The sequence below is a fragment of the Macaca mulatta genome, chromosome 10 (genome assembly GCF_049350105.2).
Source record: "Macaca mulatta isolate MMU2019108-1 chromosome 10, T2T-MMU8v2.0, whole genome shotgun sequence".
NCBI classification, from domain to species: domain Eukaryota; kingdom Metazoa; phylum Chordata; class Mammalia; order Primates; family Cercopithecidae; genus Macaca; species Macaca mulatta.
The window spans coordinates 88,314,750-88,332,324 of NC_133415.1; the positions used below are offsets into that span (position 1 = coordinate 88,314,750).

At 52.1% G+C, this 17,575-nt stretch overlaps 1 protein-coding gene across 46 annotated transcripts in view; it reads left to right on the forward strand.

Annotated features, from left to right (window-relative positions):
* Positions 1-17,575, forward strand: part of CEP250 (centrosomal protein 250) — a 78,844-nt gene that overhangs the window by 50,677 nt on the left and 10,592 nt on the right. For 35 of the 46 annotated variants that reach the window (XM_077951599.1, XM_077951605.1, XM_077951613.1 and 32 more), the window contains 6 exons: positions 253-2,868; positions 6,009-6,119; positions 6,303-6,461; positions 7,218-7,319; positions 8,284-8,343; positions 9,934-10,546. In XM_077951599.1, coding sequence (XP_077807725.1) covers positions 253-2,868; positions 6,009-6,119; positions 6,303-6,461; positions 7,218-7,319; positions 8,284-8,343; positions 9,934-10,197 — 3,312 coding nt within the window. In that variant the 3' untranslated portion in view covers positions 10,198-10,546. Of the gene's footprint in view, positions 1-252; positions 2,869-4,636; positions 4,748-6,008; positions 6,120-6,302; positions 6,462-7,217; positions 7,320-8,283; positions 8,344-9,933; positions 10,547-17,575 lie in introns of those variants that run through there. The other 11 variants (XM_028828362.2, XM_077951628.1, XM_077951629.1 and 8 more) reach the window with 5 other exon arrangements.

Sequence of the window (17,575 nt, forward strand, 5' to 3'; positions counted from 1 at the left end):
CTTTTTCTGAATTTGAGGTTGATATTTTTGCCCCTTGTCCTGAAGGACCAGAGTCTGCCCTGGGCATAGCAGAGTCCTGGGAGGTAGTAGGGATGCTCTTTTACAATATCAGATTAACTGGAATATACTACCACTTTTTTGCCCAAGTCCTTGTCACTGCTAGTGCCACAAAATAAGAAAGAAAAGGGCCAGTGTTGGGGTGACAGTAGCAGGGAAGTGTAGTTTAAAGTGGCTTTTCATCTTGTCTTCTAGGGTGAGCGAGAGTTACTTCAGGCAGCCAAGGAGAACCTGACAGCCCAGGTGGAACACCTGCAAGCAGCTGTCGCAGAAGCCAGGGCTCAGGCAAGTGCTGCTGGCGTCCTGGAAGAAGACCTGAGAACGGCTCGCTCAGCACTGAAGCTGAAAAATGAGGAGGTGGAGAGTGAGCGTGAGAGAGCCCAGGCTCTGCAAGAGCAGGGTGAGCTGAAGGTGGCCCAAGGAAAGGCTCTGCAAGAGAATTTGGCCCTCCTGACCCAGACCCTAGCTGAAAGAGAAGGGGAGGTGGAGACTCTGCAGGGACAAATCCAGGAACTGGAGAAGCAACGGGAAATGCAGAAGGCTGCTTTGGAATTGCTGTCTCTAGACCTGAAGAAGAGGAACCAAGAGGTAGATCTGCAGCAAGAACAGATTCAGGAGCTAGAGAAGTGTAGGTCTGTTTTAGAGCATCTGCCTATGGCCGTCCAGGAGCGAGAGCAGAAGCTAACTGTGCAGAGGGAGCAGATCAGAGAGCTCGAGAAGGATCGGGAGACTCAGAGGAGTGTCTTGGAGCATCAGCTTCTAGAACTTGAGAAGAAAGACCAAATGATTGAGTCCCAGAGAGGACAGGTTCAGGATCTGAAAAAGCAGTTGGTTACTCTGGAATGCCTGGCCCTGGAACTGGAGGAAAACCATCACAAGATGGAATGCCAGCAAAAACTGATCAAGGAGCTGGAGGGCCAGAGGGAAACCCAGAGAGTGGCTTTGACCCACCTTACACTGGACCTAGAAGAAAGGAGCCAAGAGCTGCAGGCTCAAAGCAGCCAGATCCATGACCTGGAGAGCCACAGCACCCTTCTGGCAAGAGAGCTGCAGGAGAGGGACCAGGAGGTGAAGTCTCAGCGAGAACAGATTGAGGAGCTGCAGAGGCAGAAAGAGCATCTGACTCAGGATCTCGAGAGAAGAGACCAGGAGCTGATGCTGCAGAAGGAGAGGATTCAGGTTCTCGAGGATCAGAGGACCCGGCAGACCAAGATCCTGGAGGAGGACCTGGAACAGATCAAGCTGTCCTTGAGAGAGCGAGGCCGGGAGCTGGCCACTCAGAGGCAGCTGATGCAGGAACGGGCAGAGGAAGGGAAGGGCCCGAGTAAAGCACAACGAGGGAGCCTAGAGCACATGAAGCTGATCCTGCGTGATAAGGAGAAGGAGGTGGAATGTCAGCAGGAGCATATCCATGAACTCCAGGAGCTCAAGGACCAGCTGGAGCAGCAGCTCCAGGGCCTGCACAGGAAGGTAGGTGAGACCAGCCTCCTCCTGTCCCAGCGAGAGCAAGAGATAGTGGTCCTGCAGCAGCAATTGCAGGAAGCCAGGGAACAAGGGGAGCTGAAGGAGCAGTCACTTCAGAATCAACTGGATGACGCCCAGAGAGCCCTAGCCCAGAGGGACCAGCAACTGGAGGCTCTGCAGCAAGAACAGCAGCAGGCCCAGGGACAGGAGGAGAGTGTGAAGGAAAAGGCAAACGCCCTCCAGGGAGCTCTGGAGCAAGCCCATATGACACTGAAGGAGCGTCAGGGAGAGCTTCAGGACCACAAGGAACAGGCACGAAGGCTCAAGGAAGAGCTGGCAGTGGAGGGACGGCGGGTCCAGGCCCTGGAGGAGGTGCTGGGAGACCTCAGGGCTGAGTCTCGGGAGCAGGAGAAAGCTCTGTTGGCCCTCCAGCAGCAGTGTGCTGAGCAGGCACAGGAGCACGAGGTGGAGACCAGGGCCCTGCAGGACAGCTGGCTACAGGTCCAGGCGGTGCTCAAGGAACGGGACCAGGAGCTGGAAGCTCTGCGGGCAGAAAGTCAGTCCTCCCGGCATCAGGAGGAGGCTGCCCGGGCCCGGGTTGAGGCTCTGCAGGAGGCCCTTGGCAAGGCTCATGCTGCCCTGCAGAGGAAAGAGCAGCATCTCCTTGAGCAGGCAGAATTGAGCCGCAGTCTGGAGGCCAGCACTGCCACCCTGCAAGCCGCCCTGGATGCCTGCCAGGCACACACTCAGCAGCTGGAAGAGGCCCTGAGGACGCGAGAAGGTGAGATCCAGGACCAGGATCTCCGATACCAGGAGGATGTGCAGCAGCTGCAGCAGGCACTTGCCCAGAGGGATGAAGAGCTGAGACATCAGCAGGAACAGGGGCAGCTGCTAGAGAAGTCTCTGGCTCAGAGGGTCCAAGAGAATATGATCCAAGAGAAGCAGAATCTAGGGCCCGAGAGAGAAGAGGAGGAGATAAGGGGCCTTCGTCAGAATCTAAGGGAGCTACAGCTGACTCTAGCCCAAAAGGAACAGGAGATCCTGGAGCTGAGGGAGACCCAGCAAAGAAACAACCTGGAAGCCTTACCCGACAGCCACAGAGTCTCCCCAGTGGAGGAACAATCTCCAAAACTTGATTCTTTAGAGCCCAGGCTGCAGCGGGAGCTGGAGCGGCTACAGGCAGCCCTGAGACAGACAGAAGCCAGGGAGATTGAGTGGAGGGAGAAGGCCCAGGACTTGGCACTGTCCCTAGTGCAGACCAAGGCCAGTGTCAGCAGTCTGCAGGAGGTAGCCATGTTCCTACAAGCCTCTGTCCTGGAGCGGGACTCAGAACAGCAAAGGCTGCAGGTGAGTCACTCCACGGGGAGTAAGGGCCAGGGGACACACCCCTGCCTGGCTGAGCTCAGGGACTGCCCACCACCCTGGGCCCTGTGGCACCCCAGGGGTATGAGAAATCTGAGATCATGAGCACCTCAACGTTGGTAGGATTCAGGCTACTGTGCTAGTCAGGGAAGATACAAAGAGGATAAGACCCCACAGTCTGCCCTCACAGAGTTCGCAGTCTAGCGGGTAAACAGTGATAATGCAGTGTGGTTGGTGCCTCACAGAAGTTTAGTATGCCCCAGGCATGCTGGAGGGATACCCACCCTTTCCTGGGAGTGGGTCCTGAAAGCCTTTCTGGTAATAATTGTGTTTAAGATTAGACCTGGGCCAGGCACGGTGGCTCACGCCTGTAATCCCAGCACTTTGGGAGGCCAAGATGGGCAGATCACTTGAGGTCAGGAGTCCGAGACCAGTCTGGCCAACATGGTGAAACCCTGTCTCTACTGAAAATACAAAAATTAGCCAGGCATGCTGGCACGTGCCTGTAATCCCAGCTACTTGGGAGGCTGAGGCAGGAGAATTGCTTGAACTCAGGAGGTGGAGGTTGCAGTGAGCTGAGATCGTGCCATTGCACTCCAGCCTGGGCAAAGAAGCGAGATTCCTTCTCAAAAAAAAAAAAAAAAAAAATAGACCTGAAGGGACCAGTAAGGAACTAGCCAAGCACAGGTTGGGGAGGAGCATTCGGGGGAAGAGGAAAAGAGGGCGAGAATAAATGTATCTGTGTAGATGGTTCAGGTTGCATGGGACAGGGAGGATTTGGTAAGAGACCGGAAGACAGCAGGGGCCACACCTGTCAGGGCTTACAAGTCATGCTGAGGACCTGGGTGGTGGGAAGCAGATGAAGTGTTTGCGGCAGGGGAGTGATGTGATCAGACATACAGCTCAGAAAGATTGCTCAGGCTGCCGTGTGGAGCAACAGCAGGTCTGGGGAAACCCACTGGGAGGCTGTACTGGGAAGTCCAGAGGAGAGCTCGTGCCCTAAGATGGAAAGTGTGAATGGAGACATGGGGGTGGGTCTGAGAGGTAGGACTTGATTGGCTAAGAGGTGGGAGGAATAAAGAGAGGGCAGAAAGAAGTCAAAGATCACACTCAGGTCCCTGTTCACCAAGATGAAGAGAAGCAGATGTGAGAAAGAGGAGTGGAATGATGCGGTCAGTTTGGAAATGGAGGGAGGAGCCTGTGGGCAGCTTAGTAAAATGATCTGAAGTTGAAGGATGGAGTTGAAGCTAGAGACACTTTGGCTTCAGTTAGAACAAATGGGTTTCATGTAGGTAGAATGTTGAGTGAGAGGAAGTGGGCTTAGGAGAGGACTTCAGGGTGTAATATTTAACCTCAAGGTCAAGCACCGTGTCTTAGTCACCTTTGTATCCCCTGTACTGAGGACAAGACCTGCAGAGAACAGGCAAAAAGGAAAGCCAGGTTGGCTCGACAGAGAGAGGCATCATCTCCTGTGCTAAGAGACGCCCAGTCCAGTTTTCCAGGGAAATAGACTCTACATCCTGGTCCCTTGACTGAGCCCCAGAGAACCCCAGACACACAGTCCCCTAGAGAGATCTTTCTGGAAACTCACAAAGCTCTGCTCTTGGCAAAGGGCAATATGAGGAGAAGGAGGTCCATCTGTGAACTTTGGAGTCCAGTTCCAGGGTTTGAAATACAGTAGTGCGGCTTATCAGCTGTGTGACCCTGGGTGAATGCCTTCACTCTGATCTTTGATTTCTCATTGGTAAAATAGGCATTGGTGGTATGACATGGGATGATATGTATGAATTGCTTAGGAAGAAAGCACTAAGTGGAACTCCTTTCCTATGTTCAGGCCCATTCTTACAGGCACAGCAAAAGTAAGGTATGTAATTGGGCAGGAGGGCACTTCCCACCCATACTCTTGGGTTACTAAGCAGTATTCACTCAGCAACATAACTCGGGTCAGAGTCACTTCACCCACTGCCCCCTCCAAACAGACAGGGACGCCTGTCAGATGCAGCCCTCCATTGTCATGGGACCATTTTTTTTAAGCGTTTTACATGCCAGGCACTATTACTCTCAGTTTCTTCCACAACTACCCTGAAAAATAGGAACTCTTACTGTCCTCGTTTTATAGTTGAGGAATGGCATTTCAGAGAGGTTAAGTCTTCTTTGGACTGGTCCAAAGTCATGGCCGGGCACAGTGGCTCACGCCTGTAATCCCAACACTCTGGGAGGCTGAGGCAGATGGATAACTTCAGCCCAAGAGTTTGAGACTAGCCTGGGCAACATGGCAAAACCCTGTCTCTACTAAAAATACAAAAATTAGCTGGGTGTATGGTGCGTGCCTGTAATCCCAGCTGCTCAGGAGGCTGAGGCAGGAGAATCGCTTGAACCTAGGAGGAGGAGGTTGCAGTGAGCTGAGATCACGCCACTGTACGCCAGCCTGGGCGACAGAGTGAGACTCTGTCTCAAAAAAAACAAACTCATAAATGGCAGGACTGGAATGAGATCTGAGTCATCTGTCTCTAGAGCCCAGACTTTCTATCACCAAGCTCTTCCTCTCTCCCAGGCAATCCACATCCACATGCATACACTTGTTTTCTCTTGTTCATCTCTTCTTGACCATTATCATTTATGAACCACAGGGCGCCTAGAAAGTATCTAGCATGAGGCTTCCCCACTTACCCAAAGGGACTTAACTCAAGGGCTTGATCCATGTGCACATAGTCATTTTATACATGAGGAAATTGGGGTTTGGGGAGAGCTTGTGCTTTGACCAGAGTCATAGAGCCACTGAGTGGTGACATGGCACCCAGCCCTGCGTGACTCCAGAGTCCGTGCTCTTCCCACAGCACATCAGTGCCCTGAGTCATTGCTCAGCCTTCTAGGAAATGTGAAGTGAGCTGGGAACTCTGGTCCTAGCTTCCTTGCTAGCTCACTGCATATCCTTGAGTAGAGGCCCCTCTGCTCCTTTGTTTTACCCATCTGTAAAATGAAGGTTCTGTACTAGAATGACTCAGAGCCTCTAGGAAAAATAAGACAAAAGCCTGAGGAGAACATTGAACTGCTGTTTCTGTGGAGGGTGGGTTGGTCCGGATATGAGGTTGGATATAATTTTGCTCCATACCTCGGTACCCTAGGATGAACTGGAGCTCACCAGACGGGCTCTGGAGGAGCGGCTACACAGCCCAGGTGCAACCAGCACAGCAGAACAGGGGTCCAGAGGGGAGCAGGGCATGCATCTGGGAGAGGTGAGCTGGGGGCTCTGGGGGAATAGATGGCCCAGCAGGGAGCTCCTGTCCAGGGGTTTGTCCCCTTCCCTTGGGAACTGGGTTCCTGAAGCTTAGACCTGCCAGATTGGTCTGTGTGTCCTCTGTCTGTTCCCTACCTGTCTTAGGGGCTGCCCAGGTGAGAATCACAGGTCTTTCCCACAGGTCTCAGGAGTAGAGGCTGAGCCTAGTCCTGCTGGAATGGAGGAGAAGCAGTCATGGAGACAAAGGCTTGAACACCTGCAGCAAGCGGTGGCCCGGCTGGAGATTGACAGGAGCAGGCTGCAGCGCCACAATGTCCAGCTGCGGAGCACCTTAGAGCAGGTGACCTCTCTTCTGGTCCAGTGGGCATGCATCTCCACTTCCTGTGTGGCCCCCAGAGCATAGACTCAGTAAACTACAGCCCAAGAGTTTGGGCGAAATTCAGCCTGCTGCCTGTTTCTGAAAATTAAGTTTGCTTTTTTTCCCCCAAGATGGAGTCTTGCTCTGTCTCCTACAGCTGGAGTGGAATGGTGCGATCTCCACTTACTGCAGCCTCCACCTCCCGGGTTCAAGCAATCCTCCTGCCTCAGCCTCCTGAGTAGCTGGGATTACAGGCACACACCACCATGCCTGGCAAATTTTTGTCTTTTTAGTAGAGACAGGACTTCACCACGTTGGCCAGGCTGGTCTTGAACTCCTGACCTCGTGATCCACCTGCCTTAGCTTTCCAAAGTGCTGGGATTACAGGCGTGAGCCACCACGCCCAGCCTTAAAAATTAAGTTTATTGGAATACAGCCACGCATTGTCCATGGCTGCTTCCCTGCTATGCCCCACAAAGCCTACAGTACTTACTGCAGGAGAAGTTTGCTGGTATTTGCTCCAGAGGCCTGAGAGGCTAGCCCTGCCTCTTCTGCTTCAGGAGCACTTCTTTGCACTGAGGCCTGCCCTAGCTGTGCTTTCCTCAGCCAGGAATTCTCTTCCCATGGTTACTGTCCCCTCGTACACCTGCACAGGCACTGGCCACTTCTGGAGAAAGGCAGCTCTGCTCCAGCCACAGAGCCAAGCCAAGCCCTGATTTCTTATTTGCACCTTGGCAGGTGGAGCGAGAACGGAGAAAGCTGAAGAGGGAGGCCATGCGTGCAGCCCAGGCAGGGTCCCTGGAGATCAGCAAGGCCATGGCTTCTTCACCCACACAGCAGGTTTACCCGTTTTCCTCAACTGCAGCCTTAGAGAGCCCAACCCCAGCCACCAGAAACTCAGCCCTCCTCATTGCATATCCCAGGCCAACAGCACTTCAGCTAATCCAGAGGGCCCCTCCTGACTGCGTTCTGCCCTGCTCGGCACAGCTCAGTCCGTCCCTGCCCTGAGAAGGAGGCCCAACGTTGGGGTGGGGGTTGGGGTGGCATCAGGGCTAGTGGCCCTGCCTTCTGAGGGACTCAGATTTGTGCACTCCCAGACCAGTGCCATAGGCTGGTCCAGGAGTGGGGCTCATGGGGCTCTGCTCAGGATCCCTGGTGTATGGGGGTTGTGTGGTACTTGCCAGCTCCTGAGGAGCCTAGGAGCTTGATCACAGCTTGATCTCTTAGACTTTTCTACAGTGTTGAGTTTACAGGCTTAGGGTCCATGGTTTTTCCTGGAGCCAGTGTCCCTTTTTTGGGTAAGAGGCTTGGGGAAGACTCCCCAAACCTGCACTCGTTTAGGTGAGGTATCCCTGCCAACAGACACAGGCTTGCAGCCTGGCAGGGAGGCACTGTTTATGGTGACTGAGCACTAGCTCTCCATCCCTTGTCCTTTAATGAAAGTTCTCAAGGGCAGGCACCATGTCTTCCTCTCTATATCCTTAGCTCACAGCCCAGGGCTAGCACAAAGCAGATACATGGTGTACTTCTGTTAAATTAAAACATGCCTCAGAGAAGCAAATGCCATCCAGGCCTTTTGGATGTTTTGCATCAGGTCTCCATGGTGTTGCCCATTTTGCTGGTGTGGGGCCTCTCCTTGCCCCAGGGCCTGCTGCCCCATAGAGGTCCAGTCTGAGTTCAGATGCTTCTGGCCCATAGCCCTTGCCCAGGCCCCTAAGTTTGTGATGAGGTTCTGCAAGGAATCTTGCAGAAACCCCAGAGTGGGAAGGCCTGTTCCACCAAGAGTGCCATTTGTCTTCCTTAGGATGGGAGAGGAGGACAGAAGAACTCAGATGCCAAGTATGTGGCTGCACTGCAGAAAGAGGTATGTTCTGGGTTTTCTAAGCCCATATTCCCTCCCTTGCACTCAGGCCCTTTGTGCTCCTCCAGCAGGGAGAGGGGAAGCTCCTGCCTTCAGAGAACTTCAGTCTCCACAGGAGGCAAGAATAGTCCCAGTCCCAACCCCATCTCTCATACGCCTAGGGTGGGAGTGGGGAAAAAAGCATGATTCTGGCCCCCGACTTCCAGATCCATACTTAGAAAGGATCTGTGTATCTAAGGAAGAGGGCTGAGGAACAGGCAGAAGATTCTAGGAGGACAGGTGGGAGCAAGCGGAGTCATCCTGGCCTCCCTGCCCTCAGAGGTGCCCTCGCAGCCAGGACTGTTGCCAGTGCCCCAGGCAGAGGAGCCAGACACCAACACAGGCTCCAGGCCACACAGCTCAGCTCGAGCCCCAACTCGCAGAGAAGCGACTTGAAGAGCCTTCCTGCCTCTTAGGCCTCACCTGAAAGTCCACTCTCCCTTTCAAGGCCCAGGAGTCATAAGTGTTACCTTTTTATTTCTGAGCCTGTTTCAGAAATTAGTAGTCACTACTGCCAGGGCCTGACTCTGTAGCTAGACCTAAGCTATTACTCTGAATTCTATTAAACTCAGATTCTTTTTCTATTTTATTAAAAAGTCAAAGGCAGGTGCGGTAGCTCACACCTGAAATCCCAGCACTTTCGGAGGCCAAGGCGGGCAGATCACCTGAGGTCAGGAGTTTGAAACCAGCCTGGCCAACATGGCGAAATACTGTCTGTACTAAAAATACAAAAATTAGCTGGGCCTGGTGGTGTGCACCTGTAATCCTAGCTACTCAGGAGGCTGACACACAAGAATCACTTGAACCTAGCAGGGTGGAGGTTGCAGTAAGCCGAGCTTGCATCACTGTACTCTAGCCTGGGCAACAGAGGGAGATTCCATCTCAAAAAAAAAAGTCAGATTGGCCGGGCGCGGTGGCTCAAGCCTGTAATCCCAGCACTTTGGGAGGCCGAGATGGGCGGATCACGAGGTCAGGAGATCGAGACCATCCTGGCTAACACCGTGAAACCCCGTCTCTACTAAAAATACAAAAAACTAGCCGGGCGAGGTGGCGGGCGCCTGTAGTCCCAGCTACTCCGGAGGCTGAGGCAGGAGAATGGCGTGAACCCGGGAGGCGGAGCTTGCAGTGAGCTGAGATCCAGCCACTGCACTCCAGCCCGGGCTACAGAGCAAGACTCCGTCTCAAAAAAAAAAAAAAAAAAAGTCAGATAGTGGTTATACATGAGTATATATTGTTATCAGCCTCATCAAAATGTACATTTTAAATCTGGGCATTTTTCACATGTAAATTATCTTTCAGTGAAGTTGATGAATAGCTTTGTTGTTTTCAAGCTCCCTATTTGAGTCACATGTGCAGCCAGGATTGAGAATCACTTGATTCTAGAATTCCTAAGGACCCTTCCCCTAAACCCTCTAAAGCCTGTTTCTGAGATTCGTGTATGTGGTAGAGTTGATTCAGATGCTCAGCCAACGAGCGTCACAGGAACACAGAGCAGGAAGAGCTGGGACTTCAGGGCCCTCAACTGCTCTCCCTCTTTTTTATCCTGTCCACCAGGTGGCCCTGCTGCGAGCTCAGCTGACTTTGGAGCGGAAGCAGAAGCAGGACTACATCGCCCGCTCAGTACAGACCAGCCGTGAGCTAGCAGGCCTGCACCACAGCCTCTCACACTCACTTCTCGCTGTGGCCCAGGCCCCTGAGGCCACTGTCCTGGAGGCAGAGACCCGCAGGCTGGATGAGTCCCTGACTCAAAGTCTGACATCCCCAGGGCCAGTCCTGCTACACCCCAGCCCCAGCACTACCCAAGCCACTTCCAGGTAGCAGCCACAGCCAGGAGCACACAGACAGAAGACTGTACCGTGGGGTCACGGCCCCTCTGCACACCTACAGGCTTGCCAAAGGAAAAGCCTGGCTCTGTTAGGCACCCAGGCGCCCCAGGTCAGCAGGTGTTCCCAGGAAGAGGAAGTAAATCTGCAACACTTGGGAGGGCCCCAACTCACCTGGGAATGAGGCAGATTGCATTTGCTTGCTCCCTAATGGAATCACCCAGAGGAGTGCCTTGCCCTGGCTGAGGGACATCCACTGCCTCTCGTCTAGAATTTATTTTCCTAGCACTTCACCACCTCCTTCAACTTCCCCTTCAACAATAAACCCTGGGATCTTTGCATTAGTTTTCTGCTGCTGTCTCCACTTGTGCAGCTGTGCAGCAGCACCACATCAAGGGAGTTTATCAGGGAAGAACTTGCCAAAGATTCCTGTCGAGGTAGCATGCATTTATTGTACACCATGCACTGTGATAGGGAAGGGTTACAGAAAACATACAAGACAAAGCCCCTGTCCACAGAGAACCTGCAGTCCAGTTGATGAGAACAGGCTAACACTCATTTATGAGTCAGAGGCAATTCTGTGTACTGACTAGAAGAACTGTAGAAATTCCAGGGGCTGAGGAAAGGAGGCAGGAACTGGCCCTTGAAGGATGGAGTGGAGTCGGAGGTGTTGCCAAGCACACAGTGAGAAGACTGGTCTGACTGTGGCAGGGGGTTGGGGCTGAGCTTGGGTGGGTTGATGGGGGAGATTATGGAGGATTAAAAGAAGTTCTGGGGCCTCAAAAACACAGCATTGACCTTTAGCTAAAGTCAGAGTCTCTGAGTTCAGAACCTCCTCATGGCCTCATTCCTCTTCTACTCTGGGTGAATGTCCTTGAGATGTCTCTTCCTGGGCATATCAGCTGGAACTGATCTGGCCCCCTGTAGTCTAGCCATGTGTCAAGCCAATCAGGAGGATGGACTATGGCAGAACTTCTCACCATGGGCTGGTCCTAGTAGAGGCTGGACAGAACCCAGCTCACAGGCTTAAGACCTATTGCTGGCAACCTCCTCAAAGCCTCAAAATTGTTTTATTTTTTTAAGAGACAGGGTTTTGTCCTGTCTTCCAAGCTAGAGTGCAGTGGCACAATCACATCTTACTGCAACCTGAAACTCCTGGGCTCAAGTGATCCTCCCACCTCAACCTCTCAAAGTGCTGAGATTATAGGTGTGAGCCACCATGCCCAACAAGAACAGTTTTTAAAGAAGCAGGCCATTTCCTCTGGCACTCCCACCATAATCTGGAATTCCTCTTCACTAAGCCTGGGGATGGAACTGAGACCTAGCTAAGAATCTGGGGGGGAAGAACAGCACCCACTCACCCAGACCTCCTAATTTGGGGCTCAGCCCCATTATGTCTCGTTGTACCACACAGAGTAGGCCTGTTCACAGGAGCTAGAGTTTTGTTCCAGAAACCCACACGTGCAGCTCAGCAATAGATGCTTAGTGAAAACTTCCGAAACCCCAGAAATGGATCTGGGACCCCAGAAATGCTGTCCTGGTCCCTCCTTCCAGTCAGATTCCCTGTAACTCAAAATCCTTACCTAGCCTTTAGGCCATTTCTTTCTTTCTTTTTTTTTTTTTTTTTTTTTTTTTTTTGAGACAGAGTTTTGCTCTTGTTGCCCAGGCTGGAGTGCATTGATGTAATCTCGGCTCACTGGTGGCAACCTCCACCTCCTGGGTTCAAGCGATTCTCCTGCCTCAGCCTCCCGAGTAGCTGGGATTACAGACGTGCCACCATGCCCGGCTAATTTTGTATTTTTAGTAGAGACAGGGTTTCTCCACGTTGGTCAGGCTGGTCTCGAACTCCCGACCTCAGATGATCCACCCACCTTGGCCTCCCAAAGTGTTGAGATTACAGGCATGAGCCACCGCGCCCGGCCCCTTTAGGCCATTTCTATGCTAGGGGTTGTCAGAGACAAACAAGACTTCTCTTGGTTGTTCACTTGTTACGTCCTCCAACCCTGGTTCTCAGGCTCGGGCTGACAGAGGGTCCCTGTGTTTTACCTTCGAGTTTCTTATCAGCATCATTTTCTATAGGTCACGAGCCAGGGCCTCAGGCCCCACATACCTTCTGGGCCTCAGAGAGGTTCCAGCAGCTGAAAGACATCTTAGAGGCTGCCAAGCAGGGTCTTTATTCAGGACTAGACTAATCTGTATTTGCTCTTTTTCCATCCAACCTTCAAGAGCCCCCCAGCTCCATTATAGACCTTGGCCTAGGGTCTTCCCCCCCACCAGATATTCAGAGCAGGGTTGGCGTTCAGTTCAGGTGTAGACCATGCTCTTGCCCTGATACTCGAGCTTGTGGACGATCTTCCGCTCCAGCTTCCTGAAGTACACTTTCCTTGTCCAGTAGCAGGATTGCCTCTGTGGAGTATTCCACCAATAATGGTGACAACTGCTGTTTTCATCAGCTCCAGACCCAAAGAGACCTGAAGTGGGGAAGAGTGAAGGAAGGAATATGTGTTATCCAGGGGGGACCCAACTTTGCCTAAGGGCATGAGGCCAGAGCCTCCTTTCCTGACCTTGTCACATGTGGCAGAGCATAACCAGAATGGTGAATCCAGCAGATGGGAGGAGTCCCTGGTAGTCCAGCCAGTTCTTGTAGATGTAGTTGAGGAAGGTGTGACTGGTCGCCAGAACATGCAGGGAGTAGAGGTTAGAGCTCAGCCACAGAGGTTATCTTCTTGCAGAAAACTTTCCCCCTTCCTAATCTTCTTGTCTGCTTTGATAGAAGCTAGTACTGGATGGAAAGGCCTGAAAGCAGAAGGGGACAAGAGTCATCAGAGACTGGGCAATGTTCTTGTTCCCGGGGAGTGCTGGGATCTGGTGGGTGCTGCCCCTGTTCTCTCAAGGATCCCACGTGCTTTGTGTGTTAGAGCAGTGACCATCACCTCCCAACCCAATGACCTTTGCTCCTCTGCTTTCCACATGGGACTGCCATCACCCTGAAGGAAGAAAAACTGCCTGGCATGAATGTACCCATTAAAGAAGGAGAAGCTAGTGGTGTATGTTGGGATAAGGAGGGTGGGGAGTGCACAGTTACAGGCTGCACAGGGAGGGCAAGATCAATGTTGGCACCAAAGTGCCAAAGGCTGTCTACGCCAGGTCTGGGGCCCCCACTGGTCATACCGCCAGATAAGACCATTGCAGTCCACACTAGGTCTGGAGGCTTAGACACCCACAGCATGTGGGTGTTCTCATACAGGCCATGAGTATTTGGGGTGCTTTAAATGCAGGGGGGTTCTGTTGTCCACATTATTCTCAAAGCCCAGAATAGTCCCTGTTTCACTCTACAGAGATAGGAAGGCACTGGGGCTCACAGAGTGGTGCTGCTTCCCACCCTCGCCCTCCTGCCCCCACCTGAGCACAGTGTGGCGCTCAGTGATGGTTATCCTGTGTTCCAAATATGCGTGACCCAGGACTGGCACAGTCGGAGCTCGGGGTCTAGCTGTGACATGGGGATCAGTTGGAGTAGCTTCTTGACCAGGCGGAATTGGGTTAGGTGTCCTAGCATTGGTGCCTATGGAGAAGAACACAAACTGCGTATCACTCACCCCTGGTTCCAGTACCAAGGAAAGGCTGGAGCCATTGCAGCTAGAGGCCCAGCAGAGGAAGGGATCAAGGAGAGGATGCCCAGAGCCCAGGACCGAGCATCCACTGGCCTCTGGAGATGGCGTGGTCTCCAGTCGCATCAGGGCTTCAGGGCCCATCTGAAGTGCGGATCAAACCAGGCAGACACCCTTCTGGTGAAGGCAGGCTTTGCAGATGCGGGGCTGAATTGAGCAGCCACAGGACCTCCGCGGCTCTGGGGCCAGTGGCAGAACTTCTAGAAGTACCTATGGGGTAGGAAACCCCAGCCACAAAAGCAGCGAGGTGACCTCCAGGCCTGAGGCTTTGCCTGCAGGCCTCATCTCAGTCCATGGGACAGATCCCTGGTTTTTTTAGTTTGGCCTTGGGGCAGATGACACCTTCAGCTGTCCAGCCTGCAATACCTCACCTCCTGCCTTCTGCCCCACTACCTGCAGAGCAGAGGAATAGGGCCAGGGGCCAGGGGCAGGGAGGAGGAAGAAGCAAGAGCTGCCAGTGTGCTCCAAACCAAGAGACCCCTCCACATGATTCTGGGCACAGCTGAGGAGGGATGCAAGTTCAACTCTGCTCACCACACTTAAGAAGCAGGCAAGGGAGGAGGAAAGGCAAAAACATGGGGTCCTGAGGCCCTTTTACTCCCTCTACCCTATTGGAGGTGAGGATGAGAGGTGAGACTTCACTGGACTGTGCTCCTGGCCAGTTGATCTCACCCAACTCATTGCATCAGTAACCTGGTCACAAGGTGGACACTCTGACCTCTTAGCCTTTCATTGCCAATGCTACCAGCCCTATATATGCCCTTATGGGGCCTGAACCTTGACTCAGCTAGGCGGGCTTGGAGGTAAAATATTGAATGGGTCAGGGGTAGGAGGAGAGATGAGTCTGCCAAGGCTGTGTGATGTGTCATTTGAGAGAGTGGGTATCCCCTATTCCCAGCACATGGCCATTTATTTAGAGCCAGGGAGGGGGACGAGAATTCGTATTCAAATGTGATTGTTCCTTAATTACTACTAGTTGTTCAGGTGAGGGAATCAGGGAAGGCTGTTACGCAGTGCCAGATTAATAATCCACACGTTGCCCCTGCACCTCCTGTCCTGGTTTCCTATCAAAGCCTCTCCTATATCTGTGAACATTCCAGCCCCGCAGGTCAGATTGCTGGCCAGGAGTAGTCTCACGTTCTAGCTGACTGATAGCCTCGGCTTCTGCTGTTGCATGTGGTTTGATGATTCATGCTGGAGCCTTTGGCTATAACTCTCTTCCCTGTATAAGGGCCATCTCTGAAGTTTGTCTGCCCAACTCCATTACCTGGTGAATGAGATTGGCTGGCTGCTGCTCCTGCCCCAGCTATTCAGTCATTTGGCAAATACTCATTTAAACAAAGCTCCACAAGGAGCTCCGAGAAGGAGCTCACCTCTAGGTACACAGAACCTGGACACAGATGAAAGTTTGCAGAATGACCCAGTTGTGCAGAGGACACCCACTGGCTGCTCTCAGTGAGGCCAGGAAGAGTCAAACAAAGCATCTTGGACAAAGAGAGGACTTGAGGGCCCTTTCAAAGTGTTTGTCAAGTCAGTTGGATGCACAGGATGTGTGGAGTTGAGGGGTACATCTAGGAGCAATGGCAGGTGTTATCAGTTCATTCAGGTTAGACCTCTGAGCAGACAGCAGAAACGTCAGCCACAGGTGAGCATAAGCTCAAACCCCCCATTGAAGGCTATATTCTTGTCCCACAGAGCAGAGCACATGGCAAGTGGCACACTGACTCAGATACCAGGCACTGGGAAAAGTGGGAAACCATGGTCACAGACTCTACATCCCCCTGCCCTGTTGGCCTCCATCCCTTCCTCAACCGTCTGCAGAACACCTCCTTCGAGCACCTTAGCTGCTGCCTCCCTCTGGACCTATTCAGTCCTCAAGGGTGCCCTGCTAAAGGCTGGGCTGAAGGCTAAGAGGAGAGGTGGCATTCAATGTGTCCTGTGGCCTCCCTGGGGTTGATGAAGGGTTGATGCCCAATGGAGTCCTTCATCTTGGCATTCAGCCCAGGGTCCAGCTGCCAAGGGAAGGCTTGGCAATCAAGGGTGATGGAGATAAGAATGAAAAGGGGCACCACCCTGTGCCAAGGCTGGCATGGTGTATATCTGAGAGAGGAGCTGCCTATTCACAGCATAGGGTTGTCAAGCTGGAGGCAGGGAGAGAAAAGCAAGAGCTTTTTGGTTCCTCTTGAGGATTGAAATCCATAGGAAAACGTTGTAATAGGGTGAAAAATAAATTTCCCATCCATCCAGACTTTTTTCTTTGGTAGACTTTCTTGTCATCTATTTAAAATGAAACAAGTGTATGTACGTGGTTAAGAAATTTTAGCTAGGAATGATGGCGTGTGCCTGTAGTCCCAGCTACTTGGGGGGCTGAGGCAGGAGGATCGCTCGAACCTGGAAGGTCAAGGCTGCAGTGAGCCCAGATCATGCCACTACACTCCAGCCTGAGTGATGAAGTGAGACCCTGTCTCAAAAAAAAGAAAAGAAAAGAAATTAAACAGTGCCAGGCTTCAGGGCTTATGCCTGTAATCCCAGCACTTTGGGAGGCCTAGGCAGGCAGATTGCTTGGGCTCAGGAGTTCAAGACCACCCTGGGCAAAAAATATAAAAATTAGCTTGGTGTGATGATGTGCCTGTAGTCCCAGCTACTCGGGAGGCTGACCTGAGCCCAGGGAGGTCAAGGTTGCAGTGAGCCATGATCATGCCACTGCACTCACTCCAGCCTGGGCAACAGAGCACGACTGTCTCAAAATAAAAGAACTTAAATGAAAAGAAGACAGCAGTTTCCCACCTCATTCTTCTCAAACTCCTCTTCAGAGGCAGCCAGTTTTTTTTTTTGTTTTTTTTTTTTAACTATGTTTTTCTACTGGCTCACTTTATTCCTCTAAAATAGTAACTTGTCTATGTGGTACCATAACGGGTTCAGTATCTGACATGATGCTGCGCTGCCTACACCTTTGGGGATTCTTGGATCCTGACTGAGCTACCTCATTCCTAGACACCTGGTACACCACAGTGCATCAGGGATGTGGGTAAATGCGCTTTCGGTTTATGTGGAATATTTGCATTTTGTTAGGTTGTCTGTGGTGGTGGAGTAGCCAAGAGGGTAGCATGCGGTGGATATTTGTTTTAAATATACAGCAACTGGAAACTCATTTACTGAGGCTATTTGGTTACCCTGAGCTGTTTCTACCAAAAAAGCAGGATAAATGCTCCCTCAACACACACCTTTAATTACCAATTTTTAGAGTAAGAGGTTGAGTATCATTATGAGCTCAAAGTTTTTTATATATTCACTATGGTTCAATCATGACAGTTGCTATTTTTGATGCTGAAATTGCCGCAAATCTAATGTCCAAGTTTTCTTTGTACTTGTCTAGGCCTAGGATCTTTTAGTGGAAAAAAAAGTATTTAGAAGACAAAAATCAGACTGAGCACAGTGGCTCACACCTGTAATCCTAGCACTTTGGGAGGCTGAGGCAGGCAGATTGCCTGAGCTCAGGAGTTTGAGACCAGCCTGGGCAACACGGTGAAACCCCGTCTCTACTAAAATACAAAAAATTAGCGGGGGGTGGCGGTGTGTGCCTGTAATCCCAGCTACTCAGGAGGCTGAGGCAGGAGAACTGCTTGAACCCAGGAGGCGGAGGTTGCAGTGAGCTGAGATCGCGCCACTGCACTCCAACCTGGGTGGCAGAGTCAGACTCCGTCT